We start from the raw sequence: 24,161 nt of genomic DNA, 5'->3' as shown, positions 1-24,161 counted from the left end.
GCAGTCTCTCTCCCTCTCTCTCTCTCTCTCCAACGGGTGTATTTCTCGTTATATTTCGTTTTGTTTAGTCTATTATTTGCCTCAGCTGTTTATATTTTGGGTATTTTATCTTTTGGTGGTGATATTGGTGATGAAGGTGGTGGTGGTGGTGATCATCGATGGCCAGTCTCTCTCCAACGGGTATATTTCTCGTTATATTTAGTCTGTTATTTGCCTCAGCTGTCCATATTTTGCGTATTTTATCTTTTGGAGGTGATATTAATTGGTGATGAAGGTGGTGGTGGTGGTGGTGATGGTAATGGCCAGTCTCTCTCTCCAACGGGTATATTTCTCGTTATATTTAGTTCTTTTTAGTCTATATTTGCTTCAACTATTTATTTTTGCGTTATTTTATCTCTTGGTGGTGGAGATGGTGGTGGTAGCGGTGATGAAGGAGGTGGTGATGATGGTCAGTCTCTCCAACGGGCTAATCATTTCTCATTACTATTATCATTATTGTCTATTTGTTCTTCTATATGCATCCAGCTGTTCAATTTTCATCTTTGTGTACTGTTGAATCTTTGATCTTGGTAGTGATGAAGATGGTGCATGGTGGTGGTGGTACGTGATCCTGCAACAATAAACTATCAATCAATCAATCGTTTCTCTCTCCACCATTTTAAATATGTTTTGTCTTTTCTATAATATTATACTTGCAGTTGCTCATCCTTGTGTGGCAATGGTGATGGTCTGTCTTCTACGTACCCAATTAATTATCTTTTCATTTTTAATTCTTTACGTTTATTCTATCTTATCTTCACCTCTGCCTGTTGTTCATCTCCATCAATTAAAAAATAACAAGAGAACCAAATGAATCAGATAATCATGAGTTGAATTATTGTAGCAACTTCATACTGGGACGAATCTCTAGTATCACAGGTGTATGATTAATTAACCGTATACTATAACCTGTGTATTACTAGATCATTATTTATACAGACGGCTTTGTTGTATTAGTTTTATATTTTGGTGCCTGCAATTAAGAAGCTGCAGCTGAAGAAGACATGAAGAAGGGAGACAGTGACACCTCCTCTGTTTTACCTGTTTTAATGGATGTGAAGTGATATTAAACGCAGGTGAGACATTTTTAATTCATATAAAGTTTGTGTGACCTTAACTCTGTATTGACACGCAGCTGTGGAAATCTGAAATAGTGGAACATAAAGCAAAAGAGAGGAGGTCGTGTGTGATGAAAGGTCTTGACATTTCTGCTGTTGGGTATTGTTATATGGGCTTAGGAGAGAGAGAGAGAGAGAGAGAGAGAGATACAAAGGGATGTAGGTCTTCAAAGTTATAGACAGATACATAGATAGACACAGAAAGCTTAGTAAATGTAAAAAAAAAGCATAAATGAATACTTCTTTGAATAAACTTTGTGTCAAAATGATTAAAAAGAACATCAAAAACCTAAAATATCTTATAAAATACCACATTCCAAGATTATTTCCTTTATGTTATGCCATTATTATTTTTATCATTAGCAATAGTAGTAGTAGTAGCAGTAGCAAAGTAGTAGTAGTAGTAGTAGTAGTTGTAGGATTAACAATGGTACTGGTGGTGGTGGTGGTGGTAGTAGTAGTAGTAGTAGTAGTAGTAGTAGTAGTAGCTAGTAGTAGTAGTAGTTGAAGTCTTTTTGAGTGGCTAATATATTCATAACAAGCTAAACACACCCACACACAACCCCCCCCCCCCCCCCAACACCCACACATCAACCAACCCACCCCTACACACAAACATTTACATATATTCATTCCTGAGTCCCATATGATTCAGTAGATATGACAGCCCGAGACAAAGCCCCTTTTTTACTGCTGTTACGTCCCGATTTGCCTTTGTTATAGCTTCCCCCGCTCCGACTAATGGCTTCCTTTATCATCTGACAGTCCTTACAGCTGGGATCATCGAGGAAATATGAGGATATGATAATGATGATGGGTTTAATAGAATCCTACATTGACTATAATAACCACTGTAATGACCATGTAGTAGCTGAATATGGAATGATGTAATAAAATAATAAAAATACTGAGACTGAGGACCACGATATAATAAAAACAAATAAACAGCCATTACATCACACTTGTATAGGCTACCTGTTCGTCAGTTGACCTATCAAGCCGTGAATTGCAATATTAATCAACTGTTGGCTTATTCTCATTTACCCTTTCAATTTTCCTCTCGTGTGCAGTCCATCAATATTCAACAAACATATCATACAACATCAACATGCAACATACATCCTTCAACAGTCCTTTCATCCTGCCATAGTTGCAACACTCATGGCCTTCTTGTCAACATCCTTCAATGACTCCTTTCCCCCTCCTGTTTTTTCCCTCCCTCTGTGCAATATTCATACTTCATAGCATGATAATGAAGCTGGCACCAAAGTATTTTCAAGTTATAAATAATATACATGTCTTGTGTGTGTGTATGTGTGTATTTGTAGTATCTCATAAATATATAAAGTGGACTGCTTGTACGTAATACTGATACAATTCTACACCTCCCCGTGTAAGGATCCTTCATGACATAGTGCAAGGTGTTTAAATATCAAATTTATTCATATCTCCACAAAATGCCATTTCCATGACCACTGTGTCCTCCCTTCTGACAAGCCTTAAACAGGACAAACAAACAGAAACAAATCATAGCAATGGCATGAATACAGGTGCTGGAGCCATCTTAACTAAGGTTCTTCAATAAATAACAGTGCATAACAGTTCTGTGAGGAAACGTCCGATCCAAATACATAACCGGTAATAATTTGTCACAGCATTAATACACTTGGTATACCCCCCCCCCCCCCAAAAAAAAAAAAAAAAGATGTCGCTTCAAGATTCAATTAAGGCACGACGTGTCTCTCTCTCTCTCTCTCTCTCTCTCTCTCTCTCTCTCTCTCTCTCTCTCTCTCTCTCTCTCTCTCTCTCTCTCTCTCTCTCTCTCTCCTCAGCCAATGTTGCACTTGTTGGTCTCTCGTATGAAGCACAGTGTGTGCACCAACGCTGCTGCGGCGGCAAGGGCAAAGAACCAGTATAGGCCTGTGATCGTGAGGGCGTCCACCAGCACGCTGTACAGCTGTAGCATGACCACGCTGCACGCGGACATCCACGTCAGGCATAAACCAAAGCCCTAAGAGAGAGAGAGAGAGAGAGAGAGAGAGAGAGAGAGATTAGTTGAAAATTAAGCACTTTTATGGGCATTGTTAGGCTGATATAGGAAACATCTATGGGAGACCATAGCTCCCCCAGCCCCCCCCCCCCAACCCCCCCACCCAACCACCTCAGAAATTACGGCCCTGCTGTTCTGATGTGGTCTCAGCCCATTAGCCTATATCTCCATCGTTCATACCCTCATAGCTGTTGCTAGCCACACGCCACTACTCCCAACGTGCGTGTACCCAATCATCTTGGTAAGACAAAAATGCAAGAAAACAACAAATTTAGACCGTAAGCTAGTGTGCAAAGAGGAATGAAGGAAATCATGCTGGGTATGGCATGGAAGTGAACATAGTGGATGATCAGAGAACATAAAAAAGTTGAAAATATTTTAATGATCATTATGATTAAGAAGTGCACTGGAGCAGGTCATATCATGCTTAAAACCAATAACAGATGAACAATGGACAACCAGACTAACAGAACGGCAACTCAGGATTAGTCAAGAAATCAGGTTAGACAGGGAACTAAGTGGATAGTCGAAATTATAACAATTGTTAAAGCAAGCTTGAGTGCACAATTAGGTGTCAGAATAAGAGGTAGGGGGCATTGGAAAACACCTTTGCCATGCAGTACCATAATAGCGATACGGTTACTGATGCATTACTACTTTGTTAACAGGAAGTGTGCTGGAGTTGTATGGGTTACCTCAGCCCGGATGCTGGTCGGGAAGTACTCGAGCGCCAACACTAGAGGAACGTTGGCAATGCCCAGACCGACCCCGAAGGCGACGACCAGGAAGCACAACAGTGGAAACAGCCGATCCACGTCACCAATAGCTCTGGAGGAACACAAATCATTCCATAATGTTACTTAGCGAGGTGGAGGGCCAGCGGCTCAAGCCTTAAAAAATAATTTAAAAATGACCTTCAAACGACTGAATAGGCACGGTATCATTACTGTCATCACTTCATAGCAGTAGCAATATATAGAAAGCCTGCGCCTGGGATCGATGACGTCACGAGCGGCGTCCGCAATGCCTCACTCACTAAACTATTTTCTCCAATATTATATCTACCTTTTTCATACTATCCACTAACATTATTATTATCATTGTTATTATTATTATTATTATTATTATTATTATTATTTTGATATTGTACATGATTACATGTACTAGTATTACTATTTTATATTTTTTTTTTTCATCTTGTAGCCTATAGTGAATCAAGATTTCCATTAGGTTAAATTTGATTTCTATATTAGAGCCTTGTTTCTCTTATAATCCATCACTTACCTTTGTCCAGAAGTAGTCTAGTGAAATACATTATAATTATACTTTGTTCACTAGCTTATAATTTTGCATTTAGTAAAACCATGCTATTATTCTTTTCATTTAGGAATAGGCTACTATTCTATCATTTTGCATTCATGAATACCTGGCTGTTATTTTGTAGTTAGGAATAATATGCTATTGTTTTGCATTCATAAATACTAGGTTATTATTTTAAATTTAGGGACATTAGGCCATTACTTTGCGTTTAGGAATACTATGCTATTATAGTGCATTTAGGAATAATAGGCTATTATTTTAGATTGAAGAATACTAGACTATTATTTTGCATCTAAGAATACTAAGTTTTTATTTTACAGTTAGGAATACTAGGCTATTATTTTGCATTTAAGAATTCTAAGCTATTAGTTTGCATTTAAGAAAAATAGGCTATTATTTTGAAGTTTTTTTTTAAGAGAAATTAATATACCTCTCGTGAACAATTTTATTTATCAATTATGCATTTTGAATGGATATTGTGCTATATTGGCTATCATCTGGCCCAATTTATAAGTGTTAATGAGTGGAAAAAGCTTGATGGTCTGTACTGTTTTAGCACTTGTAGGGGATTTGTGGCATTTTTCAAGGTCTTTTATTTGTAACATTTTAATAAATCAGGATCTTCTTATAGTTTTGTTTTACCTTACCTTTACGGGAAGTTAACCACTGCAAAATTTAATATAGGGGTCACGGTAATGCCCTCGAAAGTCTCGGGGGGTAAGACGATGAGAAAGGTTAAGAACCACTGGAATAGATGGATGATATATATCTGTCTCCCATATTATGCGATTAAGTTGGCTTACCACAGTTTTTTTATTTTTTTATTTTATTAATAAGCCATAATACTGACCCCCATTCACAAGACTAACCTCAAAGATTCATCATACGATCTTCTGTTGTCATAATACACATGAAACACAATGATATTCACAGCACTGTATAATGCTACTATAATATTCATGAAGAGCGCATCCAATCCTCACGAGAACAATACATACAAACATTGAATTCAAATTCAAGGCACGCGGCGCTCGCCGGACGCTGTTTGTGACGTCATCGAAGGTTTTCGTCTCTGGCTAAGGCTTCCTATTAGGGATGGGCAAGTACCGTTAATTTGAGTACCGGTAGAACTGGTACCGAAAACTCAGGTACCGTTAGTACCGGTACCGGTACCGGTACCCGAAGGAGTATTTTTTTTTATCTATGACTTCTGATGAAATTCCCAAATAAATTTCCTGTAAAGAAAACTCTCTCTCTCTCTCTCTCTCTCTCTCTCTCTCTCTCTCTCTCTCTGAATGAAGTGAATATTTATTTTTTCGAAAAAAGGGGGGCTCCCGTGGTCCCGTGGTAGAGTCTCGGCCTTGCGCTTCGGCGGGTTGCTGGGGCGTGGGTTCGAGACCTATCCCTTGCCATGGGGTTGGAAAGGTGGGCTCTTTCCGACACCCTCAGCCACGGCCGTATTCTCAGTGAATCTCTTCCCCCTTCCCGCGAGGAAACGAGGCTTCGTGGACCAAATGGTATGCTCAGTGACGAGGAGTGTCTTTGATGCAGCGCGCGAAGCGGCGAGCGGGAAAGAAATGAACTAATTTCCTCTCTTGACGAAGAGGAGGTGAAGGCCCGCTCTTCGCTAATATCTTCGCACATTTAATGCTTTATTACAACATTTTTCCATGTTGCTGTATTATTAATTGGGTATAAGAACAATTTAAATTTTCTAGGCCTTATATAAAAAGTCATACAATGCGAGAAACATTATTTTTTTCTGTTTATTCAAGACTTCACGGTTCCCATGATAATTTAAGCCAACACTGGAACCAGGGACGTGCACAGGAATTTTAGAGGGCAGTTGCTCAAACCTGAAAAAAGGGCAACCCCACCCCCACACACACACAAACTGCAACAACAACAACAACAAAACACCCTAACAGGCTTTGCACTTTATGCACACTGTCTTTATTAGAATATTACAAATAAGCAAAAACAAAAATTCAGCACTTGAGCTTACTATTTCTAGGTAAATTGAAAAAAATAAACTTGCTTACTTCCATATACATATTTACATAAGGGATATGCTGACAGTGCAAACGTTCAAAAGAGGAGGGGACGTGTGTGAAGGCGTCGCGACGGTCGCGGGGGAAGTGACTGTGACGCCGCGAGGGACGCTTCAAGTACGTTTTGGCGGGAATGAATTAACTAGCTAGATAGCTAATATTATAAGTTTTCAAATGTGAGAAAATAGTTAAAATAATTTTAGATTGATGAATACTTATATTTAAATAGGTAATTTCAGTGTAATAATGTTTTGTTGGAAGCGGAAATATCATTGGTTACTTTTGCAACAGCACTAGGGGAGGGAGGGTAAAAATAGAAAACGGGGACTATAATAACGTCCCTGGAGGAAATAATATTAGGAAAAAATACACACATTCGTAACACTATTTTTCAGAAGGGCAACATCAGCCGAGAAGGGCAAAACGGCAGTTGCTCAGACAACCTGGGCAACCTACCTGTGCACGTCCCTGACTGGAACGCACCTCCAAGCCAGCATGCCCCGCCCTTCAGACTCAACTATTCACAACAGTTCTCCTTTTTAAGCGTTTGTAGGGCGGGCACTTCAAACCATAAGCATGAAGAGTGCTGGGACAAATTTAAAAGTGACGGACTGACAGCTAGGCTTCGGCCTCCGGGCGAATGTTTCACAAGTCTGTATGAATATGTGGTGCTATGTGGGACTCCGTGCTGGGCTTCCCACAGCCAATCTCCAAACTCGTGACGTCACCTGTGGGTGGAGCTTAGCAAAGCTCAGCAATATAGATGATACCATTTTCCACCCACTGATAGGAGCTCTAAGGCTAGTTAAAAATATATTTACAAGGGAGAAATAACGAAGGGAGAAAGAGATCTCATGGAACAGGAGGAAAATAAAGAAAATAATAGCAGTTTATTCTAACGAGGTCTCCTAAGCTCCGCCCACAGGTAACGGGACGATATCAGCAGAGCGAAGCAAACATAGCCACAGATACCAACCAATTAAACCCATCAATGTAAATTTTCTGCTATATATAGTGTATGTCACTGTATCAAGCACTGCTTACATAAGTACTTGCCACACAATATTTTCCATTATAGAAATGTACCTAAAATGCATTAATGTTTCGGTTTTCAACGTTTGTTTGATTTGCAGTAGTACCAACACTACACGGAAAGATTGTTTCGAAGGGGGAAGAGAAACTAGGGTTTGAAAATATCTCTTCACGGAAACACACTCTCTAGTCTAAGCGACGCTTCGACGAAGAGGGAAGAGCTTCACTGAAAATTCCGCCGTCAGCCCCGTTGTTGGGCCTCCTCCTTGAAAGAATTGGGTATACCTCTACCAGCGTCTGGGGGGTTGCGCGGCATGCACCGCCTTCCTCCATTGGGGTTTATCCCCAACGAAAAAAAAAAAAAATAGCATGTTTAGTTATTAAGATGTACTCGATCATAGTCTAATAACAATAACAATATTTATTAGCAACCTAAAAAAGAAAAAGAATCGGACATGAAGAATTATCCAGTAACTCCAATAAATAAATAAAATAATAAAATAATGGAAACGGGAGCTGTGATGGAAACGGAAAGCAGGACAAAATGGTGGGAACTTGGGGAGACGGTCAGCGAGGCAGTGACTCAGCGTCTCCACACAGGGCCCATACCGCGTGTTACCACATGAGGCGGGCGGGCGAGCGCCGAGCGTCACTAAGATCCAAACGGTACCGGTACTAGCGGCAATGCGCAGTGCCGAGTGATCATGACGCTTCCCGGCACCCGAGTGATCATGAGGCTTCGCGGTACCAGGTACCGGTACCGGGTACCGCGAAGAATCGATTCCTAGCGGTACCAGGCACCGGTACCGGGTACCACGAAGAATCGATTCCTAGCGGTACCAGGTACCGGTACCGGGTACCGCGAAGAATCGATTCCTAGCGGTACCCGGTACCGGTAACTGGTACCGCGAAGCCTCATGATCACTCGGGTGCCGGGAAGCGTCATGATCACTCGGCACTGCGCATTGCCGCTATAGTCTGTTCAGAGCATGAAGTCCGTTCAGGGTCGTTCAGGTCGTTTACCTCTACCCATGCTGCCAAATCAGCCTTCGTACATGCGTCTCTCTCTTATTTCCCATCCATGTGCTATTTGAAAGCGATATTTTATATATTCTGTATATAGTAAAGGGAGCTACATAGTACAATGAGTGTCGATGTTTAGGATTATAACAACGATTTGTATAAATTCTATGACAGGTGGCAGAGATTTTTTCCCATGTTGCCACGTTGTGGTGTTGGTAGTGGTGGTGGTGGTGGTGGTCGGTGTGTCCCCCTAGGTCCCTCCCCCGGGTCGAGAGGGAGAGAGAGGGAGAGAGAGAGAGAGATAAACAGGTGGGTTGTGGGTGGGTAGGCCGGGAGAGAGTGCTAAGCTGATAATTGGCGGTCGAACTGGCAGCGCTGCACTCATGGGAATTCTGGAATCTGCCACACCTTGAACCGACTTCATGCTCCGAACAGACTATAGTACCGGTACCGTCTGGATCTTAGTGACGCTCGGCGCCCGCCCGCCTCCATGTGGTATCACGCGGTATGGGCCCTGTGTGGAGACGCTGTCACTGCCTCGCTGACCGTCTCCCCAAGTTCCCACCATTTTGTCCTGCTTTCCGTTTCCATCACAGCTCCCGTTTCCATTATTTTATTATTTGATTTATTTATTCGAGTTACTGGATAATTCTTCATGTCCGATTATTTTTCTTTTTTAGGTTGCTAATAAATATTGTTATTGTTATTAGACTATGATCGAGTACCCATATCACAGAGATATCCACTCACTGAGTGGTGATCTCTCTCTCTCTCTCTCTCTCTCTCTCTCTCTCTCTCTCTCTCTCTCTCTCTCTCTGAATGAAGTGAATATTTATTTTTTCGATAAAAAAATAGCATGTATAGTTATTATGGATGTACTTGATCATAGTCTAATAACAATAAGAATATTTAGTAGCAACCTAAAAAAAAAATCGGATATGAAGAATTATCAATAAATCCAATAAATAAATCCGAGCAATCTGGTACCGGTACCGAGCAATCTGGTACTGGTACCGTACCGTTTAGCTGGTACCGTTAGTACCGGTACTGGTACCGGTACCTGCCCACCCCTACTTTCTATATAGAGGCAGTAGGGAGTGCTCCTCACCTCACCCCCGCGATGTAGGGAACAGTCGTGTTGTCGTCCAGCGGAGACAAGAGCTTGATATCCAGGCTGGGCTGGGGGAGCACCTGGAAAAAGTAACAGTAGCAGCCCAGCACTGCGTTGCCCGCCACCACGATGGTGAGGGATACCACCATAGACCAGCGTCGGCCCAGGCGGTCCACCAGCTGGGTGAGGCAGAGGCCCCCAAACACGTAAGCTGAGTTGACTACCAGGGTTCCCAGGGTGTGGTCCAGGGAGACGCCGGTGTCCAGCAGCATGCGTGTGCAGTGCACGGTGATCGTTTCGACGCCACACATGCTCCGGAGCGTGCCCAGCAGAATTAGCGCCGCCATTTGCTTCAGCACGTCCCACTTGAAAATGGCCGCGAACCCTGAGGCTCCGTCACGCCGCTGGTTCAGGAGCCTCAGGAGGGTCAACTCCGCGTCCACGTCCGCTCTTGGACCTCTGAGCCGCCGGAGGATTCGGCGAGCCTCTTCATACCTGCCCTGTACGGCGAGGAAGTTGGGGCTCTCGGGCACGGCCAGCGTGGCGCCACCGTACACCAGCGTCAGCACTGCCATGGCGCACGCAATGATGTACCAGGGTACTTTAATGGCTACCGCTGCCACCACCAAGAAGCCCGTTAGCTTCATCCAGCGCCTTGCCCTCACCCCGAGAGGTCAAACCGCACGCGCTCCCACTTCCGTGACCTCTCGCTTGCGAATCCACCCTCGTGTGCTGTACTGAACTGTACTGTAGATCTTGCTGTGCTGTGTGCCGTGTGCTATTTCGCGTCGTGCTGCGTACTGCTTATTGTCACCCGAGTTAGCTGCCCGCAGAGGTGTGCTGTTTGCTGTGCGACCACGTGCTTCATTGGACAGGATTAAGTATTGCCCTTATTTTTACTACCTCTCTCCGCCTGTATCTACCCTCTCGCAGTAGCGCCCTGTAAAACATATATACACCTATACACAAAACACAGTGTTACACTCTTTCCGCCACATTCTTTATATATTTCCAGATTCCACTCCGACGCCGCTTCCTACGCAGGTGTTCAGACCTACCTGACCTGACTTGACCAGATTATTCCCCAGAGACCAGTAATCCTCCTCCTCCCTCTCGCGTTTCGCTCCTCCTCCTCTCTCGCCTCCCTCTCCATTGCCCCTCCCTCTCTCTCTCTCTCATTACTACCCCCACTTGCCCCTCTCTGTCTCTCCTTCCTCACTCCCGATCTCGTTCCCACCCTCTCTCTCTCCCCTTCCTTCGCCCTCTTCCTCCCTCCATCCCTATCTCCCTCCTACGCCTTCCCATCTCTCTCTCTCTCTCTCTCTCTCTCTCTCTCTCTCTCTCTCTCTCTCTCTCTCTCTCTCTCTCTCTCTCTCTCTCTCTCTCTCTCTCTCTTCTCTCGCCTCCCCTCTCCATTGCCCCCCCCCCTCTCTCTCTCATTACTACCCCCCACTTGCCCCTCTCTGTCTCTCCTTCCTCACTCCCTATCTCGTTCCCACCCTCTCTCTCTCCCCCCCTTTCCTTCGCCCTCTTCCTCCCTCCATCCCTATCTCCTCCTACGCCTTCCCATCTCTCTCTCTCTCTCTCTCTCTCTTCTCACTTATTCTCGCTTATTCACGCACGCGTCCCTCTGCCCTACGAAAAGAAAAAGCAAAGCAAATATATAGATACCTCCTCCTTACCAAGATGGCGCTAAAGAAATGTTCGACTTGCACAGGAAACTTCTCTGGTCATTTCTTCTCAGGACGATCGACCGTCTGCAAGATCTGCCTGTTGACTCAGCAGATGGAAACGAGACTCCTTCAACAGGACGAAAGGCTAACGGCTGGCGAGAAGAAGATCACCGAACTAACAAGTACTGTTGATACCTTGCAGGAGTTTATCCAGTCCAACATCGTCGCCCCTCCTGCAATTGACGCCTCATCACCCTCCTCACCTGCACTCGATGCCCAGCCACCTTCCGAAGAAGGCACGTCACAGGGAACCGGTAGAGCTGACGCTGAATGCTTCAACCCCGTGAGAGGAGGAGCCAGACCCGCCCCTAGAGCCATTTATCCTACTCATTGCTACAACAGATTTGCCATACTGGAGGAGGAGGACGAGGAACAGAGCACCTTCTTGGTCGGTGACTCTATGATTCGCCATCAGGTGGTTGAATTCTGTGGCAGAGTCCCACGTCGTAGGCGTAACTACTGTTATCCTGGAGCTGGTGTTGACGACATCACAGCTGCCCTGGACGAGGTCTCCGCTGATGCCTCTAATGACTAACTCTTTGTTCTCCACACAGGTACAAACGACGTCACCACGACCAGGTCTGAGGAACTGCTGGACAAGTACCGTAGGCTCATCCAGCAGTATAAGACTAAATCCCCTAATATTTTGATTTCAGGAATTCTACCACGGACATGGGATGAGGGCGACTTCTACAGTAAGGCCTTCAGCCTCAACAACCGCCTGCAGACTCTCTGCGGAGAGCTTGACGTCGAATTCTTTAACGCCTGGAACGATTTCTACGGCCAGAGTAGACTTTTCCAAAGGGACGGCATACACCTGTCCCCATCGGGCAGCCAGATTTGGAAGGCTCCTCAACAACGCCGTACGTAACGCCCGAACAACAAAAACGACTCTCAGCCACGTCCTTCCATCCTGCCCGTGTAAATAGACACCTCACACCGCAACAGACTCGTAACATTGAACCCTCCAGTAACTCTATTACCAAGCTTCAAGATAACCTAAGAGTCCTTAGTTTCAATGCGCGTAGCCTAAGAAACAAATTTGATGAACTGCGATGTCTTGCTCTGACAGAAAACTTTGACGTAATTGCTATAACCGAAACATTTATCGACACCACTAATATTGATTTAAGTTCCGAATACAACATAGATGGCTACAGATTCTTCAACAATGATCGTGTAAACCGTAGAGGGGGTGGTGTCGCCCTTTTGTCAAAAGCTACTTGCAACCTACTGACAAAACACCAAGAAACAGTAACGTTGAACATTTGTGCGTGCGAGTAAACATTGCAAAAGTCAATTTAAATATATCTGTCACTTACAGGCCTCCGGGGCAATCACTTGATGGCGATCTTGAAATGTACAGCGTCTTAAGGCAGTCACTTAATAACAGCGACTCACTGATACTAGGAGACTTTAACCTCCCCATATCGACTGGGCGACACTGTCGGGTACAGAAGGTGAGTCCCATAGAATGATCGAATTTCTAGAGGAAAATTATCTAAGCCAAATGGTTTCTGAACCAACTCGACAAAATAACATACTTGACCTTGTTATAGCGACCCAAGATAACCTAGTCAGTAATGTCACGGTAGGAGAACACCTCGGTTCCTGCGATCATAAACTAGTGCGCGTTGACATTAGAGCTCAAACATCGGTGACTGAAAATAAAGTTAAGGTGCCCAATTTCAAAAGAGCCAACTTCGTAGAAATCCGACGAAAACTAATAGATATGCAACTATCAGATGACGGCAATGCAGAGGACGCCTGGCTAAACTTTAAAAATCACTTACTCACTCAGCAGGACACATTTGTCCCCTTGTGCGAGAAGCGAATTAACACTAATAAAGTCCACCTTGGTTTAATAGCGAAATTAAACACTCAGTCAAGGAGAGAAAATTGTCTTACAGGTTAAAGAAAGACCAAAGCACGCCCGAAAACATTAGACTTTACAATGATGCAAGGCGACGAGTAAAAGATTAGTGCATCAGGCAAAGCGTAGATATGAAGAAAATATTGCAGCCAACTGTAAAAATAATCCGAAATCCTTCTTCAGTTACATAAACAACAGAAAGGCGATCAGAAGTGGAATTGGACCTTTAATAAACAGCGACGGTGCACTAGTGACTGACAGCCAACACGTTGCAAACCTATTAAATAATTACTTTTCCTCGGTGTTTAATAATAACAGTCCTCCCACCACCACCACCAACACCAGTACTAATGTAAATCCTGAGCATGCATTGTCTAACTTTGAAATAAAACCCGATGAAGTCCTTAAAGCCCTCAAATCACTTAAAACAAATAAAAGTCCTGGACCTGATAAAGTATATCCAACTCTGCTGAAAGAAACAAAGAGCGAAATACTCTCCTCCCTCACAACCGTATTCAATATGTCCTTGCGACAAGGCATTGTCCCTTCAGATTGGAAAAAGGCTAACGTGACACCGATTTTTAAGAAAGGAGACCAAAAGTACCAGGTAATTACAGGCCCATTAGTCTAACTTCGGTTGTAGGTAAGCTACTTGAGGGCATAATTAGAGACAAAATTGTGAGTTACCTTGAAAGCCACTCATTAATTGGGGACTCACAACATGGCTTCCGAAACAAAAGATCCTGCCTATCAAATCTATTAACCTTTTATAACGACCTCTTCACTGTTTATGACGTAACCAAATCACTGGACGTAGTCTATCTTGATTTCCAGAAAGCGTTTGATAAAGTCCCGCATCATAAATTACTTTACAAATTAAAACAAATAGGTATTGACGGTCAGGTAAACCAATGGATCGCGAATTGGTTGAGCAACAGACAACAAAGAGTAGTGATTGACGGATTTAACTCAGAGTGGGCGCCTGTCACTAGTGGCGTCCCTCAGGGCTCGGTTCTTGGCCCAGTGCTCTTCATTATTTACATCAACGACGTGGATGTTGGACTCAATAACCGCATTAGTAAATTTGCAGACGACACAAAGATTGGTAACTCGGTTCTCACTGACGAAGACAGGCAAAGCCTCCAAGAGGATTTGCACAAAATTTCAGCTTGGTCGGATAGATGGGAGATGCCCTTTAACGTAGACAAGTGCCAGGTCCTTCAAGTTGGAACGAGGAATAAAAAGTTTGATTACGAAATGCGCGGCGTTAAACTCAAAAGCGTTCAATGCGTCAAGGACTTGGGGTCAAAATCGCGTCAAACCTCAACTTCTAACAGCAATGCATCGATGCAGAAAATAAATCGAACAGAAATTTGTGCTTCATTAAAAGAAAAATTTAATTTAAGAATAAAGATGTAATACTCACGCTCTACAACAGTTTAGTCAGACCCCACTTGGAATATGCGGTACAGTTTTGGTCTCCTCACCATGCAAAGGATATTGCTAAATTAGAAGGTGTTCAGCGTCGGGCAACGAAAATTATCCCTTCCTTGCGCAACAAATCCTACGAAGAAAGGCTTTCTACCCTTAACATGTTCTCTCTTGAGAAACGTCGCCTCCGAGGAAAACTGATCGAATGTTTTAAAATACTTAATGGTTTCACGAATGTAGACAGATCAACATTGTTTATGATCGATGACACTTTGCGCACGAGGAACAATGGCGTAAAACTCAGATGTAGACAAGTAAATTCAGACTGCACCAAATTTTTCTTCACCAACGTTGTAGTGCGAGAATGGAATAAGCTCCCATCATCAGTGGTCCAGTGTAACACGATTGACTCCTTCAAAAATAAGCTCGACCGTCACTTCCTTCAACTTAATATCAACTAGAGTAGAAATGCAACGTTTTGGAGTCTTCTGATTAATGTAAAATCACTTAGGTTTAAGGACAGACCACCAAGTCTGGACCATGGGGTCTGTGTGGTCTGATTTTCTATGTAAATCTATGTAAATCATCTCTAAATAGGTGGACGCCATGCCGCGGATGCTGGTGTTGGAGATCTCTGCCACGTAGATCTTCGAAGTCTGCATCATCATCACGTGACCTAGGCCGCTGACGAACCTACGGGGAGCGGCGAGGTGTTACTGCAAGGAGACTGGAGGACGAAGGGACTGTTATTGAGTTTCCTGACAAACGTATAGCGCTGCATCAGGACGACTTTATTCAACTTATAGATAGTCACCTACTGAGTGCCTCCGTGTTGAACCGGTTCCGACGACTCCACAATCCTGATGAGCACCGGTGCTGTGTTGCGTGACTCACCTGCCGATGAAGATGAAGATATCTTTGTCAGCGAAGGCGGTGAATGCCCAGCCGAAGAAAGTGGGCAGGACTGAGGCGATGAAACACTTCCGGCGGCCGAACCTTGCCACCAGCCAGCTAGCCGGGAGGGTGCCCAGAGAGAAGCCGGCGAACAGCAGGCTGCCTGGAGGAACAACGTGGCATGGGAAGGGCCGCTGGTCCTCGTGTGAACGATGACCCCGTGAGAACACTTAACTTGCTCTGCATGGTGGCTACATGGTGCGGATTATTATTTTATTTATTTAATCATTTATTTATTCATTTGTTTATTTTTTGGCGCTGCCTGTAGCGCCGGTAGGCTGTCTACGCCCGCACGCCGACCACTCGGCCACAGGGGCAATGCTTACCCTCGCCCGCCTCCGTGTAGCGAGGAGGAGGAAGAAGGGGGATTATAAGTAGGGTGGAGGGGAGATGAAAGGTGGGAGGCTGGAGGGGGCTTGAAGAATGTGTGTGGGTGATGGAGGGAGGATGAAGAATGGGTGTGGGGGAGAAGAAAGGGAGATGAAGGGTGTGTGTGGAGGTAGAGGGGATATGCAGAGTGTGAGGGAGGTGGAGGAAGGAGGAAGAGTGTGAGGGAGGTCGAGGGGGGATGAAGAGTGTGAGGGAGGTGGAAGGGGGATGAAGAGTGTGAGGGAGGTGGAGGGGGGATGCATCGATTAATATGCAAATGGCATCAAAATATTTATGATCATTGCGCCGCACGACTTGGTAAGAGGCGAGATCGATGCCACTTGAGAGTCACCTCAGACTACACATAGATAAGATCCATAAAATTAGAGAAAATGTAGTGACACGACTAGCCTGATGGGCGAGCCTCCCATAACCCAATTGGCCAGCGGGGTACCTCTTTGGCTGACTGGTAAAGGAGTGGCTTTCCCGTTATGCTGGTCGCGGGTTCGATCCCTGGCGCCGGCAAACCTTTCCTTGTCTAGATTAATTTCTCGTGTGTTTCGTTACACGCAGAGGTCGTGTGTGAGTGTTGTAAAGAGAAATATTCTGGCATTTCACTGGTGGCAAAAGCGGTGGGCATCCTCTCCTGTGGTTCAGTTGTGTCACCCCGAGAGGGCAACAGGTAGAGTGATGGCCCATGCTCTCCGAAGTTCATAGAAAATGGGAACTCAACACACAGAAATTATTCTAGATGGGAATGGGGAGACGTGTAGTGACACGACTAGCCTGATGGGCGAGCCTCCCATAACCCACTTAGCCAGGGGGGTACCTCTTTGGCCGACTGGTAAAGGAGTGGCTCACCCGTTACGGTGGTCGCGTAACGGCGCCGGCAAACCTTTCCTTGTCTGGATTAATTTCTCGTGTGTTTCGTTACACGCGTTGGTTGTGTGGGAGTGTAGAAAAGAGAAAAATTCTGGCATTTCAAAAAGAGGAGGATGGGTTTCATGCAGGAAGAGCGCCACCTTCCCCAGCAACAGTGAGAGAGGAACTCTTCAACCCGACATCGGGAGACGTACCGTGGTCGAAGGTCCCCCAGACTGAGGTATTCGACCCACAAGTGCTGAATAGTCAGTGGGACCACTGTCATCACAGTATGGTTTAACTCCTCGGGACATGAGGAAACCATGTGTGAAAAGACCTGCAGAAATGCAGAGAGCTCCACGGTGAAAATTAAACGGGAGAACCCTGGATAAACAGCCTCAAATCTGGCACCAACATATGATTTGGTATCTCTGAGTGGTGGTATATATGTAGCATGAGGGGCTGCATGGCTGGGAAAGCGTGGCAGGAAGAGCCGCGAGCAGTGCCTTTTGAAGCAGCAGATGGCCATGCATATTTCGAGTTGTTGTTATTGAGTGTTAGTGGGTGCGAGGCATCACGGACTCACCGACGAGGTCCAGGCCGACAGGGGTGATGGAGAGTTGGTGTCCGAGGAGCGTGGAGCTGTCAGTCTGGAGATCACCAGCCAGGGCGTTGGGCCATGTGTAGGCTATGCCGAACTGCTGCATAGCCAGGGACGACAGGATGATCAGCACCACCTGCAGAAGGGGAGCGTCGAGACACCTACGGGTGTGTGGGTGGAGGCTCGCTGTTCAACCCCTAAATCTATGAAGTGGTGTTGCGCAAGGCTCTGTTCTATCTCCCACTCTTTCCATTGCCCGTTAATGAGCTTCACATAACAAATTGTTCTATCCTTTTCCGCTGATGGCTCTACTCTGAATTACTCAACATCTTTTAACAAAAGACCCTCCCAACAGGAATCACAAGACTAGGCTGGACGCTACAGAACGCTTAACCTCAGACCTTGCTATCATTTCCGAAAGGGGCAGAAGAAACTGTGCGTCCTTTAATGCCTTAAACTAAAGTTTCCCCACCTGTCAGCTCGACAATCTTCCAAAACACCTATCCCCTATCCTTCGGCAATACTCGGCTGTCCCCTTCTACACTTAACATTCACGGTCTGCCCTTAACTCAAAATCTTGGCTGGAAACTTCATATAGCATCTCTTGCTAAATATGCTTAATTCTTCGAGGCATTCAGTATCGTCCACAGTAGTTTTTTCCCCTTCCAGATGCTATCCATATAAAAGGGTCTTGTCCTCTATCGTATGGAGTGCACACACACACACACACACACACACACACACACACACACACACACCTGTACCACCGTAGGCCTCAGCATGGGGTCTTGGGGTCCATCCCTCTCGATGTCACATGGTTTAGGATCAGCGCTCGCCTCCATCTCTGTTATTAATATTTTTAAAGTGGTGGAAGAAGAAATAGTCGCATAGTAGTAATCGTAGAAGTAGTGTTTGCCTGTCTGCCAGTTTGCCTGCCCTTACTTATCCACCCACCTACCTACCTCTATAATTTCTTGTATAAATGTCTGCCGGCCTACTTCTCTGTGTCTGCCTGTCCATCTCTGTTTGCTTTCCTGCCTTGTGTAAAGGTTGCCTCCGCTTTTTTTCTTGGACAAGGAGCCGGTCTCATTTGCCTGTGCTGGCTGGTGCAGGCAAATTCATACCCCCCACACATAGCCGCAGAGGACTTCCCACCACTTGCCCAGCCATTACTGATAGTGATGCATCAATGATTCTTGGAACACGCCCGCTGTTCGTGTCCAGCTTCTTTCCCGTGAACCAGGGAGTGAGGCAGGACAGTGTCCTTGCCCCGTCACTTTTCAACACTTGCATGGACGTGTGGATCACAGTAATTGTGGAGCACATGTTGTTAAAGTCAAGGTCACTGACCTTGTTTTAACGATGATGCAGTAATCCTTGCGGAGTGGCTAGAGCTTATGGAGATGGTTCTCGAGGCACTGCATGAGTAGACGAAGCATTTGGGACTTTAAAAGGAAGACGAGAGGCCACAATTATATAGTGGGTGAAATGATATAAAAAAAGTACTTCCAAAACACATGTGTATTCAACAACACTTAAAAAGCAACAAGTATAATAAACATAACAGACACTGTCATGATTTCATTAGTCAGGCAGTGGCCTGTGGAAAAATGCCGCGGGAGTCCCCGCCATTTTGATTGAGAGAGCTGGAGTAGTCACAAGTCAGGCGGGAACACTAGAAGGCGGGAACGCGCGCTATTTCAAATCAGATTCGTTATTACTGCCAACGCTGAGCTATGTATGGGATGCATGACCCACTATGACCAATTGTATGTGTTAGGTTATTAATAAATAATAAATCCACAGCCTTTAGGGCGTTTTAGCGTAGTGTTGCACAGAAAACGAGATGTCAGTATGGCAGTGTAGCGTACTTAGTGTAGGAACACGCAACCCATTACACGAGTATAGTTGAGACTCCACAGCGATAGGCAGGTCTGAGTGTGAAAGGGATTTGGGAGTGTTAGTGAACTCTGACCTAAAACTAAGGAAGCAATGTATTAGTGCGAGGAATAGGGCTAACAGGGTATTAGGCTTTATTAACAGGACGGTAACCAACAGGAGTGCAGAGGTCATCCTCAGACTCTATTTAGGGTTAGTTAGGCCATACTTAGATTATGCTGTCCAGTTTTGGTGCCCACACTACAGAATGGACATTAACTTGCTAGAATCAGTTCAGAGGAGGATGACCAAGATGATTCAGGGGCTGAGGAACCTCCCATATCAAAATAGGCTGAAACATCTAAACTTACATTCACTAGAAAGACGAAGAGTGCGGGGAGATCTGATAGAAAAATTCAAATGGGTCAAGGGTTACAACAAAGGCGATATAAGTAAAGTACTGAGAATCATCCAGCAGGATAGAACTCGCAGTTATGGATTTAAATTAGAAAAGTATAGATTTAGGAGAGATATAGGCAAGCATTGGTTTAGTAATAGGGTGGTGGGGGAATGGAATAGACTCGGCAATCACATAGTTAGTGCAGGGACGATAGCTTGTTTTAAGAGTAGACTGGATAGCTACATGGACGAGGAAAATATCTTCCCTCTTATCCCATGAGTCCTGACTTTATTTAACAGTCTCTGGTGAGGTACCTTATCGAAGGCCTTACTAAAATCAAGATAAACTACGTCATAGCTTTCATCATTGTCAGCTGACTCGTATATACTCTATTGTAAAAGGATAAAAGATTAGTGAGGCACGACTTTCCTTTAATAAACCCATGCTGTGAGTCGTGAATTAAATTATGTCTGTCAATATGGTCCCTAATACTATCAGTTATTATTGACTCAATCATTTTACCTATAACTGACGTCAAACTAATCGGCCTATAGTTCTCCATAGAAGATTTGTCACCCTTCTTAAATATTGGAATAACGTGTGCCTGCCTCCATGAAACAGGCACCACCCCTGTGTCTAGTGACTTCCTAAATACTTCTGTTAACTGCCCACTTATTTCAGTTTCACATTCCTTTATTACCCTGGGGAAAAGTTCATCTGGCCCTGGCGCCTTAGTGACTTTAAGTCTATCTATCTGTCTAATCACAAGCTCCCTACTTATGTTGATGCCGGTTAATCCTTCTACCTCTTCTCCCCTACAGATCTGTTCTCCCTGAGGTATATAATCTAATCTTTCTTTGGTAAATACAGTTAAGAAATATCTATTTAACGCCTCGCTCATTTCCTCATCTCTATCAATCAGTGATTCTCCTGACTTATGCGGCCCTAACTTATCCCTAACCTTGGTCTTATAAAGCTAAAAGAAGCCCTTTGGATTGGTCTTTGCTTCCCTGGCAATTCTAATCTCATAATTACGTTTGCCATACGTGTGTTCTTCTTTACTGTTTTAGCTAAATCGTTGTAACTATCCCTTAGGTGAGTTTCCCCCTATTTGATTCTAACATATAGTCCTCTTTTCCTTCCTATTTCAGTTTTAAGCCTTTCTGTCATCTATCGCGGGTAATTACCTGTTGACCTGACTTCCCTGTGAGGTATAACTGTTTCTGCCTTAGTTTAATCTCCCTGACCAGACTATTGAACTCACCCTCCAGGCTACTGACCTGACTAGTGACCTCACCAGAGATTAACGCCCCTCCCTGCTCTGAGTCCTGACCTACTTCTGATCTCACTCCCATAATCCTTTGCAGCTGCTTTCTTAATCCCTCGTAGTCCGCCTTCCTGAAGTCAGATATTTATGTGTTGTTACTGCTGACTCTATCCTCCCATTTAATATTAAATCTAATTTCCTTATGGTCACTGTTTCCTAATGAATCCCCAACCTTAATGTTGCTTATTATGTCCTCTCTATTAACAACAAATCCAAAATATTTTCTTCCCTCGTTGGTGCTCTATTTAACTGTTTAAGGAAACTATCTTGTATCACATCTAACAAATCCTGCGCCTCTTGGTCTCCGGATAAAGTATCCCACTCAATGTTCCTATAATTGAAATCCCCAATTACACACACATTTCTATATCTTGACGCCCTACTAATTTCCTATAAAAGGGGTTGGCAACTTGTCCCTGACGAAGAGTGCGACCCCACCCCCCTTCCTTATTCGATCTTGGTAGAATAACTTATACCCATCAATCTCTAATTCTGGGAGAAAGTGTCTGTCTGCAGTGTGTATCCATGACTGTGATCGCTATCATATCAAATTTCTCTACGCACGCCTTTCCCCTCAATAAGTCTATCTTATTCCTAATACTTCTACTGTTTGTATAGTACACATTTATACCTACCCCTTGCCTTACCCTGCAGCCGCTATTATTATTACTACATTTAGTGCTCCCACTTGGTATTGCCATCTTAGGCCCCTTCTTACTTACCCTAAAAACCCTGCAGGGCCCCCAATCCATGTTCAGGGGCATCAGACAAGATCTGTACCCCCTCCTGTGAAAGGTGAACCCCGTCCCTCTGGTATAGGTGGTCCTTGCCAAAGAAACGGTCCCAGGCGTCGACAAATGTCCATCCATTGGCTTTGCAATAATCTGCCAACCTGCAGTTTAATGCAATAGCCCCAGCCAAATGCCACCAACCCGCCGCCTTGACAGAACCACAGGAACCCCGCCTTTGGACGTAACTCTTCGAAGAGCCTCCATGTAGCGACGCAGAAGCTGCTCGCTACCAAACCTGCCTATGTCGTTCCCTCCCACGCTCAGGCAGAGGATGGGTTTGACTCCCTCGCCTGACATGCACAACTCTACCCTATCGCTGATATCCCTAATCCCCGCCCCTGGAAAACACACCCTGGTCCTACGTTTCCTATCTTTAGCACAGATGGTCCTATCTAATAACCTGACCTGGCTATCCCCAACAACCAAAATGTTACCTCTGGGCTGGGATTTGTCATCTGCCCTCCTCTCCTTAACCTCCTGCTCCTTCACTTCTTCCTCCTCCCTCAGCTCAGAGAGAGCCTGGAAGGAGTTGCGGCACCCCACACCCGCAGGATTGGTCCTCTTCAACCTTAAGCAGTTGCCATGGCTCTTGACTACCTGACAGCCCCCATATTTTGGCGGTGTACTATGTACATCGCCTGTCTGAGGACCTGATGAATGAAGGACTCGATTTTCCTTCCTCATGGCCTCCACAGTCCTCTCCAACTCTTCTATTCTCTCCAAGAGAGAATTCACCAACTCAACTGTATCTCCTCCGGCCCCGCCTCCTCCCCTCACTGCACCTACGTCACTCATCCCACTAGACATGGTCAACCCAAGAGCTTGCCAGAGCACGTCCTATCACCTTTAAGACCTGAGATGAACTGAGACACTTGCCCCGAACTTCCCGTTGAAAGACACAGCGAGACCAGCAAATGCAGGGGGGGTGTTGGCCAGTCCAGCCTTCCTTCCTTGGGAGGGAGTAGAGGCGAGAGTGCATGGTAGGGGTGGGCAGGTACCGGTACCAGTACCGGTACTAACGGTACCAGCTAAACGGTACGGTACCGGTACCAGATTGCTCGGTACCGGTACCAGTTGCTCGGATTTATTTATTGGATTTATTGATAATTCTTCATGTCCGATTTTTTTTTTAGGTTGTTAATAAATATTGTTATTGTTATTAGACTATGATCGAATACATCCATAATAACTATACATGCTATTTTTTTATCGAAAAAATAAATATTCACTTCATTCAGAGAGAGAGATCACCACTTAGTAAGTGGATATCTCGGTGATATGGGTAGTGGGTACTCGATCATAGTCTAATAACAATAACAATATATATTAGCGTTTAGAAAGACTCGTGGGACTCACTAACTTTTAACCCACGACTTCGTTTTCTTTTTACTTGCCACTGTTAAATTCGTATGACTCGTTAACTTTTAGAGAGAGAGAGAGAGAGAGAGAGAGAGAGAGAGAGAGAGAGAGATCATATTTATCCAATAAAGCATTAACGAAAAAAGTTTGAATCCCTTGGCGAGAGTTTCTGGCTATAAAGAATTGCATGATGAATTATATAAGATGATTAAATATTGGAGGTGTAGCAGTAACTCCAATAAATAAATAAAATAACGGAAACGGGAGCTGTGATGGAAACGGAAAGCAGGACAAAATGGTGGGAACTTGGGGAGACGGTCAGCGGGGCAGTGACTCAGCGTCTACACACAGGGCTCATACCACATGGAGGCGGGCGAGCACCGAGCGTCACTAAGATCCTAACGCAGTGCCGAGTGATCATTAAGCTTCCCGGAACCCAAGTGATCATGATGCTTCGCGGTACCAGTACCGATATCAGTTATCGATACCAGTACCGGCAAGTGATCATTAAGCTTCCCGGAACCCAAGTGATCATGATGCTTCGCGGTACCAGTACCGATAGCAGTTATCGATACCAGTACCGGTACCTGGTATCGATAACTGCTATCGGTACTGGTACCGCGAAGCATCATGTGATCATGATGCTTCGCGGTACCAGTACCGCTTGTCATATACCCCTATTAACTGATTATATATTTATTTATTTGTTTTTTTTACATCTTGGCCTATTGCGCCGGTAGGCTTCTTCCCGGTGGATCCTGAATCCCTGATGGTCGGCCCAGCTCGTTCTGGCGCAGGCGAGTGTTTATAGTGGCGCCATCTTTCACTGGCTCATGCTGC

At 44.7% G+C, this 24,161-nt stretch overlaps 1 protein-coding gene across 1 annotated transcript; it reads right to left on the bottom strand.

Annotated features, from left to right (window-relative positions):
- Positions 1-2,969: 2,969 nt before the first annotated feature.
- LOC126991459 (facilitated trehalose transporter Tret1-like) lies at positions 2,970-22,785 on the bottom strand. Its single transcript, XM_050852924.1, has 7 exons — positions 18,325-22,785; positions 17,552-17,702; positions 15,676-15,838; positions 15,364-15,474; positions 9,742-10,398; positions 3,903-4,035; positions 2,970-3,168 (listed from the first exon to the last, which is right to left on the bottom strand). Exons 1-7 carry the CDS (start codon positions 18,406-18,408, stop codon positions 2,986-2,988), a joined length of 1,482 nt encoding a protein of 493 aa, XP_050708881.1. The 5' UTR covers positions 18,409-22,785; the 3' UTR covers positions 2,970-2,985.
- Positions 22,786-24,161: the final 1,376 nt, after the last annotated feature.

The sequence above is a fragment of the Eriocheir sinensis genome, chromosome 1, assembly GCF_024679095.1.
Source record: "Eriocheir sinensis breed Jianghai 21 chromosome 1, ASM2467909v1, whole genome shotgun sequence".
NCBI lineage: Eukaryota > Metazoa > Arthropoda > Malacostraca > Decapoda > Varunidae > Eriocheir > Eriocheir sinensis.
The sequence above is the reverse complement of the archived record's forward strand: the minus strand, read 5'-3'. Positions and strand labels throughout refer to the sequence as shown.